At 42.0% G+C, this 27,468-nt stretch overlaps 1 protein-coding gene across 7 annotated transcripts in view; it reads left to right on the top strand.

The window, feature by feature from the left end:
• UBE2H (ubiquitin conjugating enzyme E2 H) overlaps positions 1-25,562 on the top strand; it is a 113,795-nt gene extending 88,233 nt beyond the window's left edge. For all 7 annotated transcript variants that reach the window (XM_036328702.1, XM_036328699.1, XM_036328698.1 and 4 more), the window contains 2 exons: positions 13,774-13,902; positions 21,389-25,562. In XM_036328702.1, coding sequence (XP_036184595.1) covers positions 13,774-13,902; positions 21,389-21,513 — 254 coding nt within the window. In that variant the 3' untranslated portion in view covers positions 21,514-25,562. The remainder of the gene's footprint in view (positions 1-13,773; positions 13,903-21,388) is intronic.
• The last annotated feature ends 1,906 nt before the right edge of the window (positions 25,563-27,468 follow it).

A 27,468-nucleotide genomic window follows, 5' to 3' on the forward strand; every position in this document is an offset into this window, starting at 1 on the left:
GAAGTTGATTAAATGGATTCCTTTTAAGATTTTTTTTTGGGGGGTGCGGGGGGTAAAAGTGTCTCATGGCAGGCTGCCTGGAATATCTGATGTAATGATGTCTTTTCTTAAACTGCATTCACATTTTAGAAATGTACATAACAAAATACTGCAAGCTGGTTCCAATTACAATAAAGTAAACTGGACGTTAGTTTAACTAATTCTTTTATTGTTGACTAGATAACCTTTGTGGAAGAGGTTTGCTAATTCTCAAGCACCTCACATCTCAGAACAGATTATTTTTATAATAACAGCTTTATTGAATTATAATTTACATACATTAAATTCACCCATTTAAAGTGTGTGATTTGATAGGTTTTAGTATATTTGCAGTTATTACTACATTCTCATTATAAAACGTTTTTATCACCTCAAAGAGAAACCCATTACCCTTTAGCTATTACCCCTTTATCCTCCTAGGTCTAGCAACAACCGATCTACTTATTGTCTCTCTAGATTTGCCTATCTTGAGCATTCCTTATAATAGAATTATACAATATGTGGTCTTTTGTGACTGGCTCTCCCCCTCCCCATTGCATATGATCTCTTCATGATTCATCTATGTTGTAACATGTATTAGTTCTTCATTCCTTAATGGAATACCACATTTTTATCCATTTGTCAGATGATGGACATTTGGGTTGTTCTTACTTTTTGGCTGTTATGAATATTTGTGCACAAATTTCAATGTGGACATGTGTTTTCATTTCTCTTGGGTGTTTTACCTATGGGCAAAATTACTGGGTGGAATTTCTGTAACTGTTAAACCATTTGAGGTACTGACACACTGTTTTCCAAAGTGGTTTTACCATTTTACATTCCCACCAGCAGGTGTCAAGTGTAAGAGGTTCAGAACACACTTTAAAGCAGAAGGTCAGTCCGGCTGGTGTAGCTCAGTCGATTGAGCGTCATCCCACGGAACAAGAGATCCTGGGTTTGATTCCCAGTTAGGACATATGCCCGGGTTGTGGACTTGATCCCCAATGGGGGGTTGTGCAGGAGGCAGCTATCTCTTCTTCTCCCTTCCTCTCTAAAATCAATAAAAAATATATTTAAAAAAGAAAAAGAGCAGAAGGCCAACATGACTAAGTTTTCATCACATGTATAAAATGTTAGAACATGTTCTTGTATTACCTTGCAAAGCATTTAATAAGTAACATAAATTAAACCTGATTGGTCAAAGTGAACTTTTATTTTTGTATTACATGAGTATGAATTATGTTCCATGATACAAGAGCATGGACATACTAACATTACAGGTAAGTGCAGGAAACCAAAAGAAATATATTTAGAATATAGTCGGAAGTATATTGTGCATGGGAGAATTGTTTTGATATTTTGCTCAAACCCAAACTATTCCTCAAGAAGATTTTAGAATTTTATTTAAATTTGTGGTTTTTTTTTTCATAAAAAGTTTTAGGAGCAGATAAATACAATTTATATCAAAGTCCTGATAGAAAGGGCTGGTTCAATTTACCTTGTTTCTTTTACTTTACTTTTATCAATTTTAGAAAGGAAGAAGAGACAGACAGACAGACATTGGGTGGCAGTCTAACTAACTGAGCTACCTAATCAGGGCTACCTTGTTTCTTTTAGACTTACCTGATCTTGAGATCTAAACTGAATTTTTATTATAAGTTGCTGAAGCCTCTGGCATTGAAGGTTAATTCAAAATTGTAGTGAATTCTGAATTACTCTAATTTGTGCTATAAATTCTTGAGAGAATCTTTATTCAAAAGACAAAAAAAAGTCTAATACAAAACAACTAATATGAGAAAGTTTTGTCATATTAGCACAAATACTCAACTGAAAGCAAAAGGCTTAGCCTGGCCACCCAGCACCTCTACTATACAGTCTGGTGGGGAGCAAGGAGTTATTTGGGAATTTCCTGCAATTAACTTTGCCCCAGGGCATGTACTGTGCAAAGGATATACATTTGTTTAGTATAATAGCAATTCCCAGTAGAAATTTCAGATTTATACTCATCATAACTTGGAAATAAACAGCGTTCATGTTCGTAGCAAGTCTAGTCCTCTATTCTCCCCACCCCTCAAAAAGAAATTTGATTTCTGGTAGTCCATTTTATTCATAGCTCCTGTTCTCATCCTGGTTTTCCTAGCCAAGTATACATGCAGTTTGTTCATTCAGAAGCTCAGAATTGGTATAATTGTAGTTTAATCACTCAGCAATTTTTAATTTTATATTATTTAACCTTGCAAGAAAACTAATTACAGTGGGTAATTTGGCTAATTTTCTAAAAATATTTGTCATCAGTATGAAGTTACCTATTGAGTATGAAGTTTCTATTGTTATACTTGTGACATTAAAAGGAAAGTAGCAGATGCCATCACAAAATAGATTTATTTTGGCTTCCTGTATGATAGCATCTTTTTTTTTTACATCCCTTCCTGCTTGCTTTTCCAGACAGCAGTGATAAAAGCTCTGGAAAACTTAAAATGCAGCCAAGGGCATCTGGATTTCAGTTTCAAAAACAACTGTAATTTTAAAGATTGATAGAAGCCAAGTTCATTAAGCCATAGGTAGCTTTGTAAGTTCCCCTTTGTATTTTTGTTTTCCTTTTTACTCCAAGATCTGTTTTATCTATAGTTGTCTTTTCAACCCAAATTCTTGGAAGCTCAAGTACCTTTGCTGCAATACAGCTTTAATTTCCCTTCCACCCATCTGGGCCATGCGTACTTGACCCCTGCAGATTGTGTTTATCTTTCCAACTTTCATTTTACTAATTTCTCAACTGACTTGGTAAATTATTTATTTTGTAGATTAAATTGTGAACATGGAAGGTGGAAGGCAATTTTCTTTTAAAATCAGGCAGTTTATAATTTTATTCTCACCGTTAGGTTACTAGCCAATGGACTGTATACTCTTCTTATTTTCCTGGTGAGAAAAATCAACTTTGGGGAACTTACTTTCCCTAGGTCATCTGGAGAGTCAATAACAAAGTGACTACAACAAAAGGAATGCTTCAGGGATTTTGCGATTAGAGTTAGACAAAAGAAACAAAGAAAAATTTTAAGCAATTTTTTTACTAGTACTACTAGTGAACTGTGGCCTAATGAATTTAAGCTGCTAAATGACTAAGTTTCCCATGTTGGAAATATTTATTCCATCCCTCTTTTCAGTTAGCCTGTGAACCTTTCCAAACAATGCAAATTTTGGCTGAAGGTAAATATCCTATTATAATAAAGAGCTAATATGCAAATTGTCCCCTTGACCAGGAGTTTGACCAGGGGGCAGGGCTGACCAGCCAACCACCTGTGGCCCCTCCCCCAAGCCGGCCCCACTCCCGATCCCACTTGTGCATGAATTTGTGCACCGGGCCTCTAGTCTTAAAATAATGCTTTATGTTGAATTAGTATTTTCTAACTATGTTTCTAGACTTTTTAGTGTAGTTAAATAGACAAAAGATATATGTACCTGTCTGCATGGATGACTGGCCTAGATATACTGTTTGAACAGGCTTGAAAACACAGTACTGATGCATCCATGTTGGAATCACAAACATGATCCTGCCTTTGAATAGCTGGATATTATGCGTCTCTGAGACAGGCCAGGTACAGTGGGAGAAATGTCAGCTGTCGTAGATAAAGGAGAGGTATGCTGAGTTTTGGATTTGACGGTTTCAACAGTACTTAGCTCCATCATCCACTTCCTTTGTGTGCTTGGAGACATTCAGATGTGGTATGGGTATGAGGCCCAAGAATTTAGCTATACATAGAAAATGGAGTCTCTTGGCCCTAACTGGTTTGGCTCAGTGGATAGAGTGTCGGCCTATGGACTCAAGGGTCCCAGGTACGATTCCGGTCAAGGGCATGTACCTTGGTTGCGGGCACATACCCAGTAGGGAGTGTGCAGGAGGCAGCTGATCGATGTTTCTCTCTCATCGATGTTTCTAACTATCCCTCTTCCTTTCTCTCTGTAAAAAAAATCAATAAAATATATATTTAAAAAAAGAAAAAGAAAATGGAGTCTCTTGAACAACTTAGCAGAAATTCATTAAAAATACCATATTCACCGTCAGTGGTGGTCAACATTAAAACCATGGAGTGATCCAGACTGTGAGATCTTGGGACATGGGCCAGACTATGAGAGACAGCCACAACTTTGTTCTACTTTCTTTTGTTTTTTAAAAATATATTTGTATTGATTTCAAAAGGGAGAGGGAGAGAGAGAAACATCAATGATGAGAGAGAATCGTTGGTCGGCTGCCTCCCGTATGTGCCCTACTAGGGACCAGCTGGCAACCTGGGCATGTGCCCTGAATTGGAATCAGACCATGACCTCTTGGTTCATAGGTCAATGCTCAACCACTGAACCACACCAGCCGGGCTGTTGTACTTTCTTTGGGGCTATAGTTTCAGAGTTCAATTGTGATTATATGGATTTGTTTTCTCTTTATTTGCATGTGATCACTGTGTATAGGTAAAGCCTCCATGCATAGCCAGTTATCTTGTAATTGCATGAAATTATCTTGCTCTTTTTTGATGTTAAGGACAAAGTAAGTTATTGTCTAGTAATTAAAAACTTGAATAATGAGTTTTAGTATGACTGTAAGAATACTCAAGTAGTTAATTAAACATTAACTGCCCTCATTTCTGGAAGGTTAATAACAAACCCTATCACCATGTCTTAGCTTGCAGTGGTTTATGGTAAGCAGGGATAGTAAGTGGGAGAACTAGGATGACCTCCAAAGAACACTTAAGTAAAGTGGAAAGTGTTTTGAGATTGACATGGCAACAAAGGAATTGTTTTTCATGAACAAAAGCCTGTTTTCATCGTTCTGATCTAAGTATCGCATTCATTTTATTCTGTAGATCTCTGTAGTTAAAATGCATTGTGGAGAGGGAGCCGCATTGAGATAATGGATGCAAGATGATTTTCTAAGTTGGTGGAATGCTTTAAACTGTTGGCGTTACATAACTACATACCTCTCATTGGTAATCTGGCACTTAGCCAAATGTGTCTGGTATTCCTCCAGGGTTTAGTACCCTACATCTTTGACATTGTCCTTTCCCACGTAAAACAGAAATACCTATTTTCAGCTTGGAATACTTAAAAACAGTAATGCTTCCACTAGTGAGATTAGGTATATTGTATATTGCAAAATTCTTTGACTGTCTAATTACTAATTCTTATTAATTCCTACTAATTGTTTTTTTTTTCCTTTTGAGAGGGGTGAGGAAGGAGGTGCTTTGTTTTGTGCCTGCATGACTCTTTTCACGAGACCTTATTTTGTCTTTTTAAAATCCATGTGGATGCCAGGCTGGTGTGCGCAGTGGTTTAAGCATTGACCTATGAACCAGAATGTCATGGTTTCCATTCTGGTCAGGGCACATTCCCTGGGTTGAGGGTTCGGTCCTCAGTGGTGGGCATGCAGAAGGCAGCCAATCAATAATTCTCTCTCATCTTTGATGTTACTGTCTCTCTATCCCTCTCCCTTCCTCTCTGAAATCAATAAAAATATATTTAAAAAATAAAAATCCCCATAGACTACCTGAGAACATACGTAAATCTGATGAGTTCAGACTTTTTGTATATTTTATCCACACAAAAGACCCTCTCAGTTAAGTAACCAGATACATTCTCGAATTTATCATCTAGTAAATTGGTGGCTGGATATATTCCATTAGCAGCATATTAGCACTTGGTAAACCAAATATAGCATGGCTAGCCTTATAGCCTGCTGGTTCTGACTTGGTACTACAGAAAGTCTTTGTGGTGGTCTGCTTCAGCTCACCACATGTTTGCCTCAGGTGGACGCCCAAAGGCCTGAAATTAGACTTGTGGTCTCTAGGTTTTTCATCTGTTGTTCACCTCTAAGGAGCCAGCTCCCCTTTTGCTGGAACACAGTTCAACTTAATGGACTCGATGTCCACAGTGTGTTAGGTGATACAGCCTATAGCTGTACAGAAATAAGCTTTTCCTCGTTGAAGTTGGGTTCAAATTATTTATTTTAGAAAATAATTTTTAATCTCAAAGCCGTTTCTTCTTTCATGCCCTTTCTGTCTGAGGGCATCTCTCCTGATTGGCTTTATTGAAGTTCTTGAGGGAATGTCAGTCTTCTAGCCCACGCTTTCTCTGTACATACCACCTGCTTGATCAGATGCAGTGCTAACCCTCCAATTGAGTGTGTAGGTTTCTGACTACTACTCTTTTGGGGGATAGAATTTCACTGTTTCTTAGTGTTCACAGACTGTAAGCAGGAGAACATTAAAATAAAGGACACTCAAATACATTAAGTTGTAACTTCTTAGGAACTGATAAGAGTAGAAAAGTAAAGATCTATTAATTACAGTGGGGCCTTGACTTACGAGTTTAATTCGTTCCGTGACCGAGCTCATAACTCAAATTACTCGTATGTCAAATCATTAAAGTGAACGAGTGAGATACGTGATGCTGGGCTGATGTTGTGGCGTTCATTGTGACGTTCGCTGCGCCAACTAGCGGTGGGGGTACCTGAAGCTGGCTCGTAACCCGAATTTTAGCTCGCAACTCAAAGCAAAAAATCGGCCGAGAGACGGCTCGTATCCCGAAAAACTCCTTAGTCGGGACACTCATAAGTCAAGGCCCCACTGTAATCCCAAATTCTTAAGTAACTGAAGAAAATCTGGAAATTTTATTTATTTGCCCTGTTTCAATCTTACCAAAGAACTTGGCTGCATATATGTTTGGATGTATTTTTTTATACATATAAAAGATAGTCCCCCCCCAAAAAAACAAACAAACAAACAAACAAAAACAAACACTTGTTGAATGAATGAAATGGAATTTTATGGTTTTATTTTGGATACATTATAAATTCATGACTTGCTTAACAGTTCATAATGAATTAGTTAAAGTTCCTTCAAAGATGAGCAAAAGTCAGTCAGTGGGATTTTGAAAGGTCAGCTGCTAATTTTCTGTAGAAAATCAAGGATAATATATAATAATCCTATATAATAAAAGGGTAATATGTTAATCAACCAAATGGCAGAATGACTGGTCACTGTGACGTGCACTGACCACCAGGGGGTAGATGCTCAATGCAGGAGCTGCCCCCTGGTGGTCAGTGCACTCCCACAGGGGGAGTGCAGCTCAGCCACAAGCCGGGCTGATGGCTGGCAAGCGCAGCAGCCCGCCTCCGTGGCAGTGCTAAGGATGTCCGACTGCGGCTTAGGCCCTTGCATAGAAGCTTCTGGAGCATGAAGAATTGTGAAGGAGAACTTGCTCTTGATGAGAACTGACATGAGTGTTTTAAGGAAGCTGATTACAAAGGCAGGAGTTAACAGCCTGGAAGGTCAACCAGCAGATGGTTGCCTTGATTCATGGCTGGAATGTTATATTGAGCTTAATGTCGTTACATGGCAGGGGTAACAGAAGAGGAACTAGAAGCATTTTATTAGGACAAATAGCAAGTCTGGGAAACGGACATACAGGAAGAAAGGAGAAAAGCCTAATCATGGTCCTTCCAGAGATTTGGAGCCAAGGAATAGGGTCAACCTAGCTATTAGGAGAAAGGAATTAATTTTCTTTAAAATATATCTTTATTGATTTCAGAGCGGAAGGGAGAGAGAGATAGAAACATCAGTGATGAGAGAGAATCATTGATCAGCTGCCTCTTCACGCCCCATACTGGAGATGGAGCCCACAACCTGGGCATGTGCCCTGATGGGGAATCAGCTGTGACCTCCTGGTTCATAGGTCAATGCTCAACCACTGAGACACATCATCCAGGCATGAATTGATGTTCAGAGAAATAATTTTAGGCATGTTGAGTTCGATAAGACCAAAATACAAAAGACTGATTAAAAAGAATTGGTAGTTATCAGCATAGGCTTACTGTAAGATGATGAGCTTCCCAGAGTGAGAGAGTATGAAGGTAATTCTTAATACTGATGTCTTTCCAAACAAGCTTTTCTGTGTTGGTTGGTTTTAAAAAGAAGGAACCCAGGTCATTGGGCATCTGGGAGACAAGGAGTAGAATTGCAAAAGGGGTGAGAGGTGGCATTTGAGAAGGATTTGATGGTTCTAGGCTTCTGACCATGACTACTGTATGATGGTGGTGTTTTCTGAGTTACAGCATATTGGGTGTTAAATCTGAAAAACAAATGAAGATTATGCAAGTTGAAGTCTCTGAGATGACTGCCTGCATGGTAATTGTGGTGTCTGGAGGGGCAGACCACCTGAAACTTTGGGCGTCCACAGGGTTTTACCTGAAGATATAGCATGCTTTACAAGAGTTTTCATCTTAATTTTCAAAGGAAATAAAGAAGAAATAACTTATGATCACTGGTTCATAAACAGCCAAGAATAAAACATGAGATGTGTGATTCATCCCTCCCGTGTTTTCTCCTTTAAGCAATGAACCATCTTTTTGTGAGTTACCTGGAGTAGGGTAGCTTTACTTTAAGAATTGGTGCTTTTCTTTTCTTTTTTCAGTGTGACTCATTTTAATTAACATGTATTCCTTAAAGGATACAAGTAGATGAAATTTCTACTAAGAAAATGGCATATTTGTATAACTATTTTAGACTAGTCCTCTTTGATGCAGTTTGAACTCTATTTTGTAGTCATTTATAGTAATATGTAATTCTTCCTTGTAAGGAACTGCAGTATTATACTTCTTTTTTGCAGATTATACTTCTTTTGGGGATGCAGAGAGAAGGAGACCTGCCCAAGGCCTAAGAACCAGTCAGTAGAAGGCCTGAAATTAGACTTGTGGTCTCTAGGTTTTTCATCTGTTGTTCACCTCTAAGGAGCCAGCTCCCCTTTTGCTGGAAACAGTTCAGCTTAATGGACTTTGCTCTACTCGATGTCCACAGTGTGTTAGGTGACACCCATCACCACCTATTCTACTTTAAAGCATCCCTTTAATGCCTCTCTAAAATGGATCCACTTTTTCCTGCCCATGGTTTGGAATACCTCCACTTGGAGGAAGGGATAGTTACTTAAAGGGTAGACAGGAAAGAAAGAGGAAAGGGTCAGGGAGGGATCCTCAGCTAGAGCCTCTTCAGCATTGCTGCCAACACAGTATTTTCTTGAACCAAAGAAGCCACAAGCAGATAGCCATCTTCTCATTCAGTCCTTGAGGATAGAGGTTACATAGGTAGGTAGTGTTTTCTGGCTTTGTATTTCTACACACACACACACACACACACACACACATTTCACCCAATCCTAAGAGTCCTTGGCGTGGGTATGAGACCTCAGTATTGTGAGTAAATCTGATGGACAAACAGCCAGGACCTAGATTCACCCATAAGCCATTGCTCTTGACTGGGATAAATGATGCTGCTTTGGATGAGAGATCAATATGATTTGAGTGTTTCTAAAAATTAAATATAAATGATTAGTTTATGTGTCTAGATGGAGGCATGAATGTTGTAATATTATTAACATGAATACTAATAAGGTCAGGCTGAAAAGTCCGTCCTAATGGATTGCATTTTGGTAAGTACTGATTTAATCCAAGGCCGAACTCGAAGCTGTTTGTTCATCGTGAACCATACTTCTCAGGAATCTTGGGACTTCCTTAACAATGAAGGCAGCCAGTAGTGGAGCCAGCTGATTGTAGTGTGTAGATTGGGTGACCCATGTCTGCCTCTCTCCCTTTCAAAAAGTGGAAGTTAATGTGTGTGTTTTTTAAAAAGACTTTTGAAATGATAGATGTTTTTATTATTAACAATTCTAGGGGGAAATGTTCGTTATGATGCATTTTTCCAAAGATGAGTATCTTTATTTCATTTTTTATAGTTTAGGTCTCTTCTGCCAACATATTTATTTGAAAGAAGATTTTGTGCACATCTGCATGTTAGAGAGATTTCTTTGGGGAGGATGCTGTTGGTGGGAATCACTCTGTTAGCCCCTTTAAGGAATGCTTCATTGCTTTAACATCCTGGCCTTCAAAGGCTGCCACCTATAGCCAAAACTGGGCTGCATACCTTCCCTTTTCTTTTTTTTTAAACTTAATTTTATTATTATTTTTTTTAATATAAGGAGTATGCTGGGTGTTAAGTATCTCCACAGACCTGCCTGGGAATCCAGGGGCAGGCAAGTGTTTGTGCAATCTGTGCCAAAAAGATGCTACCAGGGAGATGACAAGACCTCGGTTCCTGTCCTCTTGAGGGAAAGATTTCAATCAAGAGACAAAGTGTAGAGAAGCAAGCAAGAATTTATTGACCACAGCAAAAAATATACTTAGGAGTGTGAAACACAGAAGGGCATAGAAGAAGCAACAGGAGAGCCTGGCTGGGCTCCTCTGGCTCACTGGGAAGTCAGAGAATAGGGCGCCTTGGAGACAGGTTTAGGGGATTAGCTGGGATAAGCTGCTGCTGCCCATTGCTCCCCTGGTTGCAAGTCTCATGAGGTCCCTTAGAGTTTAGGGGGTATGTGCCTTTTGGGGGAAGGAGAGGGGGAGGGAACGGCACAGGCACGTTCCATGGAGGGAAAGTGCCATACTTCCCTTTTCTGCTCTTCTGTGTTACAGATGTGACAACACATCTGTGAAATGGATAAAAAGTGTGTTAATGCGGGAAGTAGACATACGAAGGAAGAATCAATTATTGAGGGTTCTTTCATTTGTTTGGAACAAATACCTAGGCAGAGCCACTTATTGGGAGCTTGAGGAACTTAAAGTAGTAAAATCTTCCTGGAACACATGAAATATCTAGTTATGAAACACGTCTGCAATATTTGAGTCTTGAAGCACTTCTGAACATTACTTAGAGCAAGTAAAACCTGTACTTTTTTAAAATTTTGTTGTATGCTAATCTTTCTGCACAGGCGTATAGTAAGGACATGAGAAGCCCCCAGTGCACTGTGTGTGGGTATCTGTGAACAGCCTGGGCTACTTCCTGTGGCTGCGCTTTTGAAAACAAGCACCTGCCTCTGTGAAATATAGGCAGCTCAGCCACAGAAACGCCTAAACACTTAGAGACCTTCTTGCTGGTCTTGAACTTGTGAAAAAGAAAAGCTTTGAGGAGAGGGTATGTGATTTTGATGCAGACATGGAGAGCTTATGCCATCAATGAAGTTAAGACAGTCAGTATTCATTTTATCTGGTAATAGTGGCAGCATTTTAGATAGGCCCAGGTTTGAAAACCAGTCCCTTGGGCAAGTTACTTAATCTCTTTCTGCCTCAGTTTTCCCATATACAAAATGAGGATATAATGATACCTACCTCATTGGCTGCAATGAAAGTGTCTATGTAAACTATTGGTGAGTGCCTGGCTTGTAGTAAGTGCTAAGTATAAACTGTTGCTGCTGTTATTACTATTAGTGTTATTGTAACTCTTATTCTTCCTTGCTCTGGGATCATGTTTAATTTGTAGAACTGCCACAGTCCTTGTTTTTCCTTCTTCATTTGCCCTACTTTCAGCATTTTCTACCACTGTATTAATAACCCACCCAAGGATAAAGAGAGGAAAAGAAAAATTTTCAGGCTTGTCATGTTTTATTAAATGTGTCAAACATATATAGGAGTAGAAAGGACATATTTATAGGAAAGTGCTATTTTTAAAGGTTAAAAAGTGTAAAGTGTCATTTGTGGAAAGTAGAAATTACAAGCCTTTTGCCTTGACCCAACTTTTTAAATATTCTGTGTATACAATGCATATTGTACATAGTTATAATTCTAGAGGACATACCATTTTATAGATTTTCACCACCCAGCATTACAACATAAGCATTTTTCTCTGTTTCTTAGCCTTGGCAAACAGTTTTCAATGTTTTTGTTTTTGTTTTTTTATCATGGATAATTATTGGTTTGTTGTATATATTGCCTCCTTTAAAAAAATTATAAGTAAAATGGCAGTGAAAATCTGCAGATGGTTGGGGTTATCTTAGGAGATTTTTTTTTCTGTTTTGATTAGGAATCTGTGTATTTGTTTCCTGATACATGGGAATCTTACTGTAACGTGGTTCTTTGGAAAATTAGCTTTATGAAGATGAAATAGCCCCAGTCCATGTAATAATACCAAGCCTATAACTTGGGGTTAGAGGTAAACCTGCTGTGTGTCAATATCTCTGCATGAGACCAGGACTGTGCTAGACCTGAGCTGTCCAACATGAGACTGGTCACTTGTAGTTATTTAAATTAATGAGAATTAAGTAAAACGAAGGTCAGTTCCTCACCGTCACACTGGCCTATTTCATATGTTCAGTAGCCACGTGTGGCTAGTGACTACCATATTGGACAGTGCAGATACAGAACGTTGTCATCATTGCAGAAAGTTCTGTTGAATAATGTAGCCTTAGCTTATTCTCTGACTGCTCAGTTCCTTAATCTTACAGTGACAGGGAAGAGCCACCTGTTTGTAGGGTTTTCTAGAGCAGAAGTCGGCAAATACTGTCTGCCTGTTTTTTTAGTAGCATTTTATTGGAACACAGCTACACCTGTTTGTTTACCTATGGCTGCTTTTGTGCTACAACAGCAGAGCTGTGTTGAGTCGTTATGACAGACCAAATGTGGCCCACAAGCCCATAGTGTTCACTCTCTCTTTACAAAAAGTTTGCCAATCCTTTGATCTAGACCAGGTTTCTCAACCTCAGCACTAATTAATTATTTGTTTTGAAGGACCGTCCTGTGCATTGTAGGATGTTTAGCAGCATCCATGGCCTCTGTGCATGAGATACAAATAGCACCACTGCCCCCTCCCACACCCAGCCAAAAATTTCTCCAGACATTGCCAGACATCTCTGGGGAGCAAAACCACCCCACCCCCTGCTCTGAGAACCACTAATCTAAAGTGATGTGGCTTGACAAAACATCCATTTATAATACTATTAAAAAAATCTTTAGAGAGCTGAATAAATTAAAAAGTCATTTTATGCTACATTAGCAATCTCTCCAGAAACAGAAATGTTTCCTTTAGCATGATAGAGTAACTAGAGAAGGGCAGGGGAATGGGTGCACTGAGGTTCCACAGTTCACTGTCTGCTAACTGGGGAGCAAATAAGATGGAAGTCACATCATCTTTGAAGTTGATGGGGACCTGTGGTTAATTTTGCAGGCTTTCTGGTCTACTTGATGAAACACAATATAACTGCAGGGTTTTTGTTAACTGGGTGTGTAGATGTCATGTGTATATACCCAGTACCTTGTGCTGAATCTGGCCAGAAGGAATTAGTAAATATTTATTAAATGATTATTGATAAATGCAGTAAATTAGTACTTATCTGTCTTATTTGTGATTTTAAGTTGTCCATATAAGTTCTTACCCTCATTACCCAAAATAATTGAATAACTGGTTGTATTTTCCTTCATTAGAAGTTATGAGAATTGGATTAAATGTCAAGACCTATAAAATTGTGTTCAGTTCTTTTAAGATCTGGTGCTTGAATACTTTTCAGAGTGGTGAGTTTCAAAGCTATAGAAAAAAGCTATGTTAAGAGATCAAGTACTCACTTTGTAGGAAAGTAGAGCATTGGGGCACTGGTTTTAATTAATAATGTATGTAGTATTTCTGAATTCTCATTTAGAAAATGGGGTGAATTAGAATTGGGAAAATTGCCTTTCAAAGTGAATATCAGGCATACCTTTAGTTCTTCAAATTAAAATTAAATTTAAAAAATTTTAATTGGTATTGAAAGGGATATAAGTGTACAGCACAGATAATGGAGCACATGTCCATGTGGTTAAATATCTAGGAAGGTAAGTAGTTTTGACTACTGAATTCAAGTGAATTTTAGGTGAACTTGTTTGTTCCGTGCATGATGTATTTCTGTTTGTTTTTTCAGATCTTACCAATATATTTGAGTCCTTCCTGCCCCAGTTGTTGGCCTATCCCAATCCCATAGATCCTCTCAATGGTGATGCTGCAGCCATGTACCTCCACCGACCAGAAGAATACAAGCAGAAAATTAAAGGTAAGAAGGCAAATCGTTTAACCTAGAGAAGAAGAACTTAAGTCTATTCAGCTTTGATCAATGATGGCCCTTCTTAGTTACTAATAATTTTTCTCAGGCCTAAAAAGACATAGCTGCTGGCTGGAGCAGAGCTCACTAGCCTCTGTAGTTCTGAGGGTCAGAGGCAACCTTTGGAAGCTGCAGTACCAACACGAGAGAAGGGAAGGAGAGAAAGAGCAAAAGGAAAGATGGAAAGATGAGAAAGTGGGAGGCTTAACTGTTGGGTGGTAGAAGGTATAACCCTGCCAGAAATCCATGTGGACACATGTCCAAAAGAATTTTTGCCTTCATTTACTTCCTCTTATCTTGTAAAGTTAGAAAATTAGACTTGAGAATAATGATTAATTGGAAGGTATAATCTCACATGAATTTAATAGATAATTAATCATCCTGGCCTTTCAATAAAACAGTTACCTTTGGGAGTTGGAAAAATAATTGCCAAATCCATCATTAGACTTTTAAAGAATTATATTGTACCTATTGAATTAAATATATCCAGTTAAGCCCTGGTCACTGTGCTCAGTGGTTAGAGCATTGACCCATGCACTGAAAGGTCACAGGTTCGATTTCTGGTCAAGAGCACATACCTGGGTTGCAGGTTTGATCTGGGCCTGGTTGGGACATGTGTGGAAAGCAGATACTTGATATGTCTCTCTCACATTGATGTTTCTCTCTTGTTATTCCTCCCCACCCCCCCCCCCACCCCCCAACCCTCCCTTCCATTCTCTCTAAAAATCAATGGGAAAAATATCCTACGGTGAGGATTAACAACCAAAAAAGTATACTCAGTTGGCTTCTTTTCTTGGTCCAATACTTTGGGAAGTTTTCATGTAGGCATATTTCTCTGCTACTGCACATACCTTGCCCCTGATCTACGGATTTTTCTGTTAAAACCCGAAATGTACTGTTAAAGTTAGAAATGTGTTAGTGATGGCAGCACTAGTTTTCTAATTCTTTAGGATTTAGAATACCATTTTCCCATCTTAAACTGTTTACATGTTAATGGGACATGAATGTCATGAGAACTTTCATATTGAAAAGTCTAGATACATAAAGTTCTACCAAAAAAGAAAAGAATTCATAGACCTGTTTGTCTTAACAAATGGGAGGCATTGGTATATACCCAATATTTAGCACAATTTGCCCATCTGCCTAGCAGTTCAGAACATTATCTTCCGCAAAGCAGTGCCCTCTGAGGTGCATTTGTAAGAGATGGCAGTAGAAATAATTCATGAGAACTTGAATACATAGGTCTTCACTCTGCAGGTCTGAGACACTCAGGAGCATTTGGGGCTACTGTGGATCATGGTCGGTTTCCTTCTCTTCGTTTTCTCATCTCCTCTGGTCTCTACAGGGTATTGTTCAGTACTGTTATTGAGATAAAATAGAAATAAATGTACTCTAATTTACTTAGGTCTCAGGTGCTTTGCAAGTTATCTAATTTATGTGGCAGAATATCTACATAGCCAAACAAACAGGTATCAAGAAAAAGGCAGTCAGTTTCAACCAGATAAAATCCTATTATGAGACTATTAAAAATTTGACAAAGGAATCACTTAACAGTGTCTACAACCCACAGATACCTTGGTGCAGAACATATGTCTACAGTTCTGTGTTAACTGTGCTGCCGCAATTGAACACTGCTGTTTCAGTACACACCTGCTGTAATACCAATTGCAAAAGGAACCGAGCCTACATTTTTATCCTAGAATGGCCAGCTCTAGCTTGGGGAACTCTAGCTTTCTGAAATGTTAATGCTGGCTATCATTTTGTCTTCCTTAGTAATCTGAGAAAATCATGGCTGTCGGACCTGAGCTCACCCCAACTTCCTACTGTACCCTTATTCCCTCCAATAGGAAATAAGAGATATCCCATCTTATTTCTCAGACTACCCCCACCAACCTGTGTTCTTGTTTTCCCATGGATCCCCTTTTTCCTGGTTCCACCTCTTCCCCCAGACCAGTGGTCGGCAAACTGCGGCTCACGAGCCACATGCGGCTCTTTGGCCCCTTGAGTGTGGCTCTTCCACAAAATACCAACTTCTGTGCATGGGCCACGAAGTTTCAATCGCACTGTACATGCGTGCCCGCACGTGGTATTTTGTGGAAGAGCCACACTCAAGGGACCAAAGAGCCACATGTGGCTCGCGAGCCACAGTTTGCCAACCACTGCCCTAGACCAGTGGTTTTCAACCTTCTGGCCCTTTAAATATAGTTCCTCATGTTGTGACCCAACCATAAAATTATTTTTGTTGCTACTTCATAACTGAAATATTGCTACTGTTATGAATCGTAATGTAAATATCTGATATGCAGGATGGTCTTAGGCGACCTCTGTGAAAGGGTCCTTCGACCACCAAAGGGATCGCGACCCACAGGTTGAGAACCACTGCCCTAGACTATCAGAGGCACCCTCATTTCAGAAGCCTTTATCTGCTCCTGTGGATTCCTTTAGGAGTCTTGCCATTTAATTCCTTTCATTTTCAAACTTCTTGCTTCCTTGCCTTAGACTTCTGAGGTCTAGTTTTGTTTTCCCTCCTATACTGAATCTTTGACCTCATTTCTTCCCAATCTTTTGGAGCCTTCTCAAGACCTGTTTTCACGGACCTCTCTGCAGCTTTGGTATTTTACCTCTTACCTTTCTGAAAACATTTCTCATTCCATTCCCAAACATGGTCATTCTCTTTAAGATTCTGTCCTTCATCCCCTCTTCCACCTACCCCACTCCTTGGGAAGCCTATTCAACCCTCACAACTTTAAACAATCCCCTCCAGCCCAGCTGGTGTGGCTCAGTGGTGGAGTGTCGACCTATGAACCAGGAGGTCACAGTTCAATTTTCTCTCAGGGCACATGCCCAAGTTGTGGGCTCGATCCCCAGTAGGGGCCATGCACGAGGCAGCCAGTCAGTGATTCTCTCTTATCATTTATGTTTCTCTCTCTCCCCCTCTTCCTTCCTCTCTGAAATCAATAAAAATATATTTTTTAAATTAAATCTTTATTGTTCAAATTATTACATCTGTTCCTCTTTTTCCCCCCCATAACTCCCCTCCACCCAGTTCCCACCCCACCCTCTGCCCTCACTCCCCACCCACTGTCCTCATCCATAGGTGCACGATTTTTGTTCAGTCTCTTCCTGCATCCCCCACACTCCTTTCCCCATCAGGAATAGTCAGTCCATTCCCTTTCTATGACCCTGATTCTATTATAATCACCAGTTCATTCTGTTCATCAGATTATTTATTCACTTGATTTTTAGATTCACTTGTTGATAGATATGTATTTGTTGTTCATAATTTGTATCTTTACCTTTTTCTTCTTCCTCTTCTTAAAGGATACCTTTCAGCATTTCATATAATAGTGGTTTGGTGGTGATGAACTCCTTTAGCTTTTTCTTATCTGTGAAGCTCTTTATCTGACCTTTAATTCTGAATGATGGCTTTGCTGGATAAAGTAATCTTGGTTGTAGGTTCTTGGCATTCATCACTTTGAATATTTCTTTCACCAGGTAGGGGAAGTTTTCTGTCATTATTTCTTCAAATAGGTTTTCAATATCTTGCTCTCTCTCTTCTTCTGGCACCCCTATAATTCGGATGTTGGTACGCTTGAAGCTGTCTCAGAGGCTCCTTACACTATCTTCGTATTTTTGGATTCTTTTTTCATTTTGCTTTTCCGGTTGGGTGTTTTTTGCTTCTTCGTATTTCAAATCATTGACTTGATTCTTGCGATCCTCTAGTCTGCTGTGGGGAGTCTGTATAATATCCTCCATTTCAGTCAGTGTATGCTTAATTTCCAGTTGGTCCTTTATCATAACATCGAGGGTCTGACTAGATTTCTTGAGGATCTCACTACATTTATCGGCAGTCTCACCAGCCTTTTCGAGGGTCTTACTAAATTTATCGGCGGCTTCTAGAAAGTTCTTGAAAAACCTTAAAAGTGTGGTTTTGAACTCTATATCCAGTAGTTTGCTTTCCTCCATTTCTGTCATTTGTGTCCTGTTTCTTTGTCTCCGCATTTTTTTATGCTTCCCTGTGTTGATAAAGTGGTTTTCTGTGCTAAGTGTCCTATAGGGCCCAGTGGCTCAGCCTCCCCAATTACCTGAGGAGGACACTCTTGGTGCACCCCCTTGTGGTCTTTGTGCACAGTCTTGTTGTAGTTAAGCCTTGATTGTTGTAGTTAACACTGGGAGAGAATGACCTCCAGGCCAATTGGCTGTGAGAATCAGCTGTGTCTGCAGTGGGAGAACTTCTGTGCTGGAGACACCCCTCCGGGGCAAGACTTGCTTCAATGGGGCTTTAGTGCTCACTGGGTCTGCCCCCTGAGAGTGTCCTTTAAGGGTCCGAGGAGCTGCAAACTGGTTGGTCCCACTCTGACCACTGGGCACACTCGCTCCTGGATCTCTAGGGAGGTGCTAATCTAGCCTTTGCCTGAGGCTACTCAGCAAAAGCCTCTGTGCAGGGCTTGGGCGGGGTGGGTCCCACGGGATCAACAGGGCGGAGGGAGCAGTTATGGCTGCTCTCAGTCCTGTCCTCAGAGGCTCTGCTTCTCAGTGTCCCAGCAATTGCTGCAAGCACCTCCGAGAGAAAGCTGCCGGATGCCAGACAGTCCCGCTTCTCCCGTATGAGTCTGGGTCCCCAGAGATTTGCCCAGAACTGGAGCTCAGAGCCTGAGACTCCCTCCCGATTGAAAACGACAACTGCGCCCTCAGCCGCCAGCCCGCTCTGTGTGCGCCTCTGTACCTTAGTATTTTACTTCCGCACTGCACCTCCTCTGAGTCTCGGTATGCTTTTCTCTTTCCTTCTAGTTGTAGAATTTCCACTCAGCCAGCCTTCCTGTGGTTCTGGGTGATGTCCGTTCCGTCTTTTCGTTGTATTTTTGAAGTGGTTGTGCAAGGCAGCAAACACTGGTGTTTACCTCTGCCGCCATCTTTTAGATATCCAATAAAAATATATTTTTAAAAAGTAAAAATAAAAATAAATAAATATACACACACACACTTTTTTAAATTAATAAATCTCCTTCAGGCAAATGATTTCCAAAAATGTGTCTAACGGGGGGGAAATGGGCCATATGTAATACTTTCAATAAAAGGATTTTAAAAAACAAACAAACAAACATGTATCTAGGTGTGACTCTCCCCTGAGCTGCTCGTGGACATTTCCACACCTAACATCACACAGAGGTCGGTGTGTGCACCCTTTACCATGAGCGTTACCAGCACTCGTACTGAGCTGATGCTGTTTTACCTGTGAATATTGGACTGTCTGTGGAACAGGCCGTCATTGGCACCGTCATTTCCCGCTCAGCCTTCACTGAGTGGCATCTCAGCTTGCCATCCAGGCGCTCTGCCACTGTGTGCGATCTACACCTTTGCCTTTATTCCTCTAAATGCATCAATATATGACAGTAAAATTGGATGAGTTTCAGGTACCCAGCTATATCCTCTTCCTTAGTCAGGGAAAGTTTCAGCACTACAGAGAAACAGATGATAACTCTGTACCCACCCCCCAGCTAGATGAACCTCTACATTTTGCCTTATTTGCTTCAAAATTTTTTAAAGAAAGAAAACAAATGTAGCTCTCTTAAGGTTGTATTTTCACATCCCAGCCACTTCCTTCTCCCTCTGCTTTTGGCCAGGCGCTGGCTTTCCCCTGGAGTGGTGGCTCCTGCGCTGCAGTGGAGAAGCCAAGCCCTTCAAGGGTCAGTGCAGACACGACTCCTTCCCTCTGATGAATTCAGCAACTAACTGCCTTTTCTCCTCATGGGTTTCTCCTCATTAATGACCTTGCTCTTCATTTTCTCTCTCCTGAAAGGCCTTGTCCTAGTAAGCACTTAATACGTAAGTGTTTCCTTGAATATACTTAATTAAGAAGGCTGATAGTATCAAATTACAGTGTCAGAGTGCAGCAGCTTATTTCTACGAAGTAGCCAGCCCATTAGAGAGTAAAAATTTCTAGGGCTTTAATAAACATTCCTCTCACTCTAAAAGGTAAGCTAATGTCAGTTTCTACCTAGTTAGGGGCTTTTTTCCCCCAACTCATTATCTCAGCGTAAAATTTTGTCACTATGAATTTGAAGTCAGAAATCTGTCAACTTGTTTTGTAAATACCAGATTTGGCCAATATAGTCTCTGTCACATACTCTTCTTTTTCTCTTTTTAAACAACCCTTTAAAAAAATATATTTAAAAAAAATTATTATCTAGCCTGGCTGGCATGGCTCATTGGTTGAGCATCTACCTATGAACCACGAGGTCACCGTTTGATTCCTGGTCAGGGCACATGGCCAGGTTGTGGGCTCGATTCTCGGCAGGGGGTGGGGTGGGGAGCATGCAGGAGGCAGCTGATCAATGATTCTCACTCATCATTTAAATAAAAAATTAAAAATCCTTGTCTAGGTTCCCACACTAACTTACTCAGATTTGGCAGGCCCATTTGGCCGTTTTTCTCATCTTCCTCTTATTTAGCCCCTAAGTAATCCCATGGGAGGAAAAACAAAGCGTAAGGATATGAGGATGTGTGTGTCTCCCTGCTGGCATTCCAAACAGGAGTCTAACTGTCTTGTCTCTTCATATTGTGCATAGGCTATTTACTTGAGAGCAGTGTGCACTTAGAGGTCTTGGAACAAGTTGAATTGTGTGTTCAGCAGTTCCTAACTATTTGTTCAGCCTAGGTCACAGCAGCACAAATCTTTAGGTAGATAACACATGGTGAAGTCACTCCAGGTGGCTGTCAGACAGCAGCTCCTTCCTGAGCAGATTGAGAGAAGCTTCACCAGCTGCTTCAGAAACCTGACAGGCAGAACCTGTTTAAACTAAAATCTATTCCTAACATAATAGATTTGGCTGGCTATAATTATATCACTGCAAACCTAAAAATGATGGGGGATTTCCTTATAAATTACTATGGAATCACAACTAGTCCAGTGCTATCTGGGAAGTGAATAGTTCTATTAATATAGGAAGTTACAAGAAAGTGCAGAGAACAGATTTTCCCAAACCATCAAGTTTGGAGGAGGGCAGCCGCACTGGAGGTTAGAGGGCGGGAGGCCGTTTCACGCTGGGCATCGTCCTGGATATCTGCTGACCTTCCTGTGCCTTGCAGCCAAGGCCCAAGGGTGGTTGGCTGCCTTGTGTACATCCATCTGAGGGTGTTCACCCACCTGGTAGGTGTTCTTACATCTGGGAGGTGATGGCTCGGGGAGTTCTAGATGGTGAAACAATGTATTTATCCCCCTACAAGTCCCCGTCCTGCTTTGCCTCTCCACCTAATGGGGTAAAATTCATAAACTCCAAAGTCTTCCCTTCGTTTTCGTGACCACAAATGTTATCTTTGTTACCCCCCACCCACCCACCCATCTTGGGAGAGCTGGGACTTGCCAGCATGGGGGTCATGAAGCACATGCCTGCCTGCTCACTGCCCTGTGTTCTCTTTGTCCTTGTCCCCTGTGCAGAGTACATCCAGAAATACGCCACGGAGGAGGCACTGAAGGAGCAGGAGGAAGGCACCGGTGACAGCTCGTCGGAGAGTTCTATGTCTGACTTTTCAGAAGACGAGGCCCAGGATATGGAGTTGTAGTAGAAAAGGCACCTGCTTTTCAGAAAGACTATTATTTCCTAACCATGAGAAGCAGACTATAATATTCATATTTAAACAAAGCAATTTTTTTTATTACTAAACAAGGTTTTTATGAATAATAGCATTGATATATATATATTATATATCACCCTTTAGATCTTGATTTCTTGGTCATTTCTCAACCTGAGGTGCATAGCATATTCCCACATTCCATTTTGGTAGCAATATGCGGTCTGGATGCATGCATTCATAAGTCCATTTGGCCAAGTCAGCCTGTGTGCTACTAACTGTCAAAAGAAATAGCCGCTCTGATAGGTAGACAAGTAAAAATAACAGGAAAAAGTTGCTTCTTTTATTGATGGTTCCAAAGAAACAAACCAAACCAGCCAGCTCTTGGATGTGAAGATAGAATAGTGCTTTTTCAAAACGGAAAGGAGGAAACGGGGAGGCAAAGGCCTGCTGTGGGAGCGTGTAGAGCCAGCACGTCACGGAGCTGCTCCCTCCTGTGATCCGACCCAGGTGGCCTCATTTCTGTGGAGTAACAGTGTAAACAGGGAGCTGATTGGAGTGTTGAAACTTAAAACAATTTTTGACTTGGATTTTAAGTACATTTTTACATGTAGATTCCTGCCCTTCTGGCTACTCGGCCCTGCAGCCACGAGTGTATTCCTTTGGAGAACCTGTGGGAAGTGTTTTCTGAACTTGATTCTTTCTATGGTAGAGCTTGCAATCCAGACCTTTTTTGAGAGGACAGGCCAGGAAGAGAAAAGTGACTGGGAAGATGTGTCCTCTCCAGCACGTGCAGTCACATCCTCATGCGATTGGCCACTTTGAGACGCTCCCCTGGCTGAGAGCTTTAAATCGGAGGGTGGCTGTGGGTTCTTTGATTGGGGTTGGGGTTTGGGTTTTGGTGTGTGTGTGAATTGTGCTTAGGTTACAGATTTAATCTACACCTGCCAAGAGAGGGCCTCCTCCTCGATAGCCGCTCTGTGGACCCTTAGACTCGGGAGGAAGACCCTTCTGGTGGCTGCGACTCCTGGGTTCTCCTCCACGTTTTGGTTTTGGTTTTGGTTTTCCTGCTGCTGCTGCCGCTGCTCTTGGCAGCGGCCTGGTCATCATCTGCTTGTGGGAGTGGGAAATGGGTACTTTAGACCCAACACGTATTCTAAATTTCAAATGAGTAATAATTGGAACAAATAAAGTATCTTGTACCCAAAGTGACTGTACATGGGGAAAACACAGCTTTTTTCAGAGTGTGACTGAATAGAGGAGAGGAATCAGAAATGTGATGTAGTAGTGAAACAGGTGAGAAGGAAGAAGTCTCCTCCCCTGTGTATGTTAAGAGGAAATCAGACTGTTTACAGCGCCTGCTAATGAAATGTGTACTCAGCTAACCATATGTCCAGGTTGCCGGCAGTTTCTTTCAGATCTGAGTGTTGCCTGCTGGATTTGGAGAACTCTAGACAGCACCTCTGTATTCGTTTTGTGTCGCAACCAGTAGGACAAGAACAGAAATAGCCAATCCTAAAACCTTCTAAAGACAATTTTTGAATGTCCCACTGGGATAATTTAATTTTTCTTTCTGATGTGTGTTTTTAGTTTAGAAGTGCTATATTCCACAAGATTTGAGTCAATGAGGTTGGAAGATATCCTATCTTTTTTAGTCAAAAAGCACAATCAATCTTTTCTTTGAAAATCTATATAAAGTACAACTTGCTTTTAGCATGATTATTTTCCTAAATAAAAAAAAGACAAAGAATTTACTTATTTTATGTTAATTACGGGCATGAAGCAAAAGGTTTTCTTTACAAAAATTAAAAGTGCAGTTGCGTAGGGCTGTGGTTAGTTAACTGTACTGAGTTGCCGGTCTAGCATTTGTGGCTTGTTGGAAGGGTAGTGTTAACTATTTAACATGTAACGGCGTACTTAACTCTTCTCTAGCACGTTGTCTTCTCATTGCTTTGGGGGAGGGAGGGTCTGCTGGCACTGTCTAACTTGCTTACCTGCTGAATTAGCAGTTTGCTTGTGCTATAACCGTTATTGTAGGTGCGACTTAGGGTAGGCTTAAAGTGCTGGGTGGTGATTTGAGTTCAAACAATAAAAAATTGTATTTTTTCAATATTGTATAAACAATAGTGTTCTAATTACCTTTCAAAAAAAATAATCCTTTTAAATCCTGTCCCAAAAACTAGCAGAACCAAGTTTAGGAAAGTTATGTGCCACAGCTCTGCTCCGCAACTGAATCCATGTTTTTCTAACGAAAAGACACCAGCTTGCCTGTGAAGAAAGCTCGGCACTGGAAATGTGGTAGTGCAGAATCCCAAGTGAAGACGGGGAGGGGGTTGCAGACGTTAAGAAACAGACCTGACTGTGGCTGCTGTGTGTGTGTGTGTGTGTGTGTGTGTGTGTGTGTGTGTGTGTGGTCTCCGAGTCTGTGGGTGAAGGTGTAATTAGGGCTTCTCTATTAGTACTGGAAGCTTCCAGAATTGCTACTCAAATCACTCATTCTGTGCAAGTCTGTCTCATCGGAGCACTAACCTTGGTCCCATGCATGTTTTTCACTCTGTGTGGGTCTTTACCTCTCCACTTCGAAGTGGACTTTGGGTAAGTTGAACAGAATCCCTTCTTAATGCTAACTTTTTGTCTCTTCCCAGTACCTGGAAGAGGTGGGAGTAGGAGACCATACTAACAGGTACAGAGGGGGTGTGGATCTGAGGACTCAGGGCCCCCAGAAATAGATGGTTGAGTGAGGGGTGTTTCAGCACCAAGCACCTTTCCAGCTGTCCCATCACAACACTCAGACGCATCTGGAGCCCCTCAGAAGGGCTGGATGTTCCTGCTTTTAAAGGTGGCGGTGGTAAGTCAGGGTTGCTTCTGGCAGTTTCCCTTCCTTCCTTAATACTCATCATTTTTAAAACTCTACCTTGTGGTTTACCAGCGCCTATTCAAATGACCGAGCTCAAGCTCTCGCCAAACACCAAGCAAGGTGGCTGTGGCATTGGATCCACAGCTTTTCGCAGCCCAAGCCCCAGCCTTGCGGGTTGCCTTTATTGGTAGCCAACCTAGACTATGGCATTTTTGCTCTTTTAGTCTTTAGTCTCATTGCCCTCCTTGACTTGACTGTGCAGTTTCAACCAGCATTTTATACTAGTGAGATAATTACCAGAAGTTGCCATGTACCTAACATTTTTCTTCCACTTCAGAAGCTGTTCTAATTGCCAACTGGCTGATCTAAGCTCTTGGAGGGTGTTTCCCCTCAAAGGAATTGTTCCCTCTCAAAAGTCTCCCTGAAGCCCTACTTGGCCTTGGCCTATGACACCTGCTTTTTATTACGCCTCCTGGTGGGATGGCTGAGAATCATGAAAGACACAGCTTTCACTAGCTTCCTTGCGGCAAGCTTCCGGGAGCTAGTGTTTGATTTTGTGGCCTGTGACCCTTCTGTGTTCTAGGAACTCGGTTAGAAAAGCGAAAGCCATTAACAAAAGTAAGTTTTATTTCACCAGCTTCCTAACTGGGCTCACAGCCTTGTTGGCTGAAATCAAAGCATTTCTGACTGGGCACAAACACCTGGTCTTCTTTGGACTTCTGAATCCATGTTCCTGTTCCTCTGGCCACGGACACCGTGGCGATTCCATTAGGGACTGGCTGGAGCGGAGGCCCCTGGGGGAGTGGGAGGGGGAGCTGACGGCCTGCAGGTGTGAAGGTTCCCCACTCACCGGAGGAAGGGCCAGGACTCTTAATTCAGCAAACACTGGCCTTGGCTGTGGCCTTGGGAAGAAATGGCCATCATTTACTGATTGTATTTGGTACATATTGTGTGATACTTGAAGAGATAAAAGGGACTCGCCAGCCCTTAGTTGAAATCTGAGCTCTTTACCACTTATTTTTTCCTCGCCCTAGCTCCTCCCTCCCATCTTTTTCCTTGCATTGTGATGATCTAGTGGGCACTTCTGTCAACAGGACAAATGCCTCCTCTGACTATAACCTCTTAATAGTTGTGTATAATGAAAACTGTAAACTTTTTTTAAATAAAATGTGCATATACCTTGGCAAATGGCTGGACCTTGATGAATGAGATTGGCCCCATGATTACCTAGCCTGTTTTTATTGACGGCCTCCCTGTTCCTCTGGCTCCTCTGCCCCACAGCTGGCCTCTTTCCTTTTCCTTTTCCTGACTGAGAAGCTCTTACAAGGCGGACTGGACTAGCTTGGGACGGGAGTGTCACTTCAGGGCAGTAATCACCAAGAGGCCTTGCCTCCCGAGGCCTGTCCCTGGAGCAGCAGGTGCCTGCTGGCTGTGCACAGGGCTGGCCGCAAGGCTTCCCCAGAGCCCTAAAGAGCCATCTCTTCTGTGAAGTCCTGTAGCCTGAAGGACCCCAGTGACCCCAAGTGGATCAGCAGCCATGGCTCCCATGTTAGCCCAAACCTTCTAGACCCCGGCAACTAATGCTTCCTGCTGGGGGGCCAGTCTTCCTCACCTGGTTCCCCCCGTGCCAGGTGCCGGCTTCAACCAGGAGGGGAGAGCAGTGGGTATTCATCAGAAGTTGACCACTGCATTGTCGCTGCATTTCCATTCCTGAGGCGTATGCCCTCAGTGGCCACCAGATGGAGATATTGCCTAGTTTATTGGAGAATCTACTTGTTGGATTTTGTCAGCAGACTCTTAAGACAAAGGGTTCCTTTGATCACATGTTCTCATTCCCCCAACTCTCCACTGTTTCTTCTTACTCATTCCCCCCACGCGCCTTTTTTTTTTTTCTTGTTGCGTCCTCATGTATTCTGTAGTAAGCCCAGCTTTGTATCTACGAGGGGGGGAGAGGTAAAGACATCTGGGACTGCCCCGTGCGAGTAGCACCTCAAGCTCTCCTGTGGCAAGTAAACCTCAAGCTACCCCGGCTGCCTCCGGTGCTCAGAAGCAAAACATTGAACAGGCTCTTTGCAGGTGGCCTCACTGGCCCCTCAGCCAAGGGTGGGATGGGCCAAAGGACCAAACCAGCAGTGTGAATTCTAGTCTCCTCTCTGGCACTAACTAGCTGGACAGCCTCAGGTTCATCTGTGAAAATAAAGTTCCCTAAACTAGTAGGTTCTGACACTGACTCAACTCCACCTAGGCTCTGAAACAGCGCAGGATACAGTATTCAGAGAGGAATCAGTCAACCCGAGAAACCAAGGTCCGTGAGCCGAGGTTGAGTTGTGGAACCCAAAGAGCTTTGGGGGTTTAGAGCGCCTGTTTTCCAGCTGAAGGGAGAATGGGATCTGTGGGTCATGTAAGTAGCCATTCCGTGGCGGTCACACACGGCAGCGCCTTTAAAAGCTGCTCTATGGGGAGTCCCAGTGCGTGGGGGTGGGGGTGGGGGGGGTGCTGGCATCTTATCTCCTCACCCACCCGTAATCACGTCCTCATCCTCAGCCCTGCTGCTGCCGGAGGCCTTGCCCCTTCCTCGAGAAGGGCACCTGGGGTTTCTGCGGCATATTGTCCTGGGAATTAAATTCTCTGCCATCTCTGAAGGCTGCTCTCTCCCCCGGGGATGCGTTTCTGTGACGTGGCCTGGTACTTCCTGTGCCCCACCTAGAACAGGGCCAGAGGGGCGGGGGGGGGGTGCTCACAATCGGCCCCGCAGAGGCCCTGCGGCACCTGCCGTGAGCAGCCTTGCTGATGAGAAAAGCTCGCAGGCTTCGTAGGGACCCAGATCCCAGGATGAGCCTAGCAATCCATCTTGAGCCGCCCCTGCTGTCCAGTGCCTCTCATGGGGTTTGTGCACACAGAACTTGGAACTGAGGAGTTAGTTACCCTGATGGGGTTTAATGCTAGAAGCTAAAAGACGAGTGTTTCCCCTCTTGCTCTGTGAGGGGGGTGTGTGTGTGTGTGTGTGTGTGTGTGTGTGTGTGTGTGTGTGTGTGTCCCATGGTGGAAGATGTTTAGTTTTGAAGAAGGAGCACTTCTTGGACCTGGGT

This window comes from Myotis myotis, unplaced genomic scaffold (assembly GCF_014108235.1).
Source record: "Myotis myotis isolate mMyoMyo1 unplaced genomic scaffold, mMyoMyo1.p scaffold_m19_p_11, whole genome shotgun sequence".
Lineage (NCBI taxonomy): Eukaryota > Metazoa > Chordata > Mammalia > Chiroptera > Vespertilionidae > Myotis > Myotis myotis.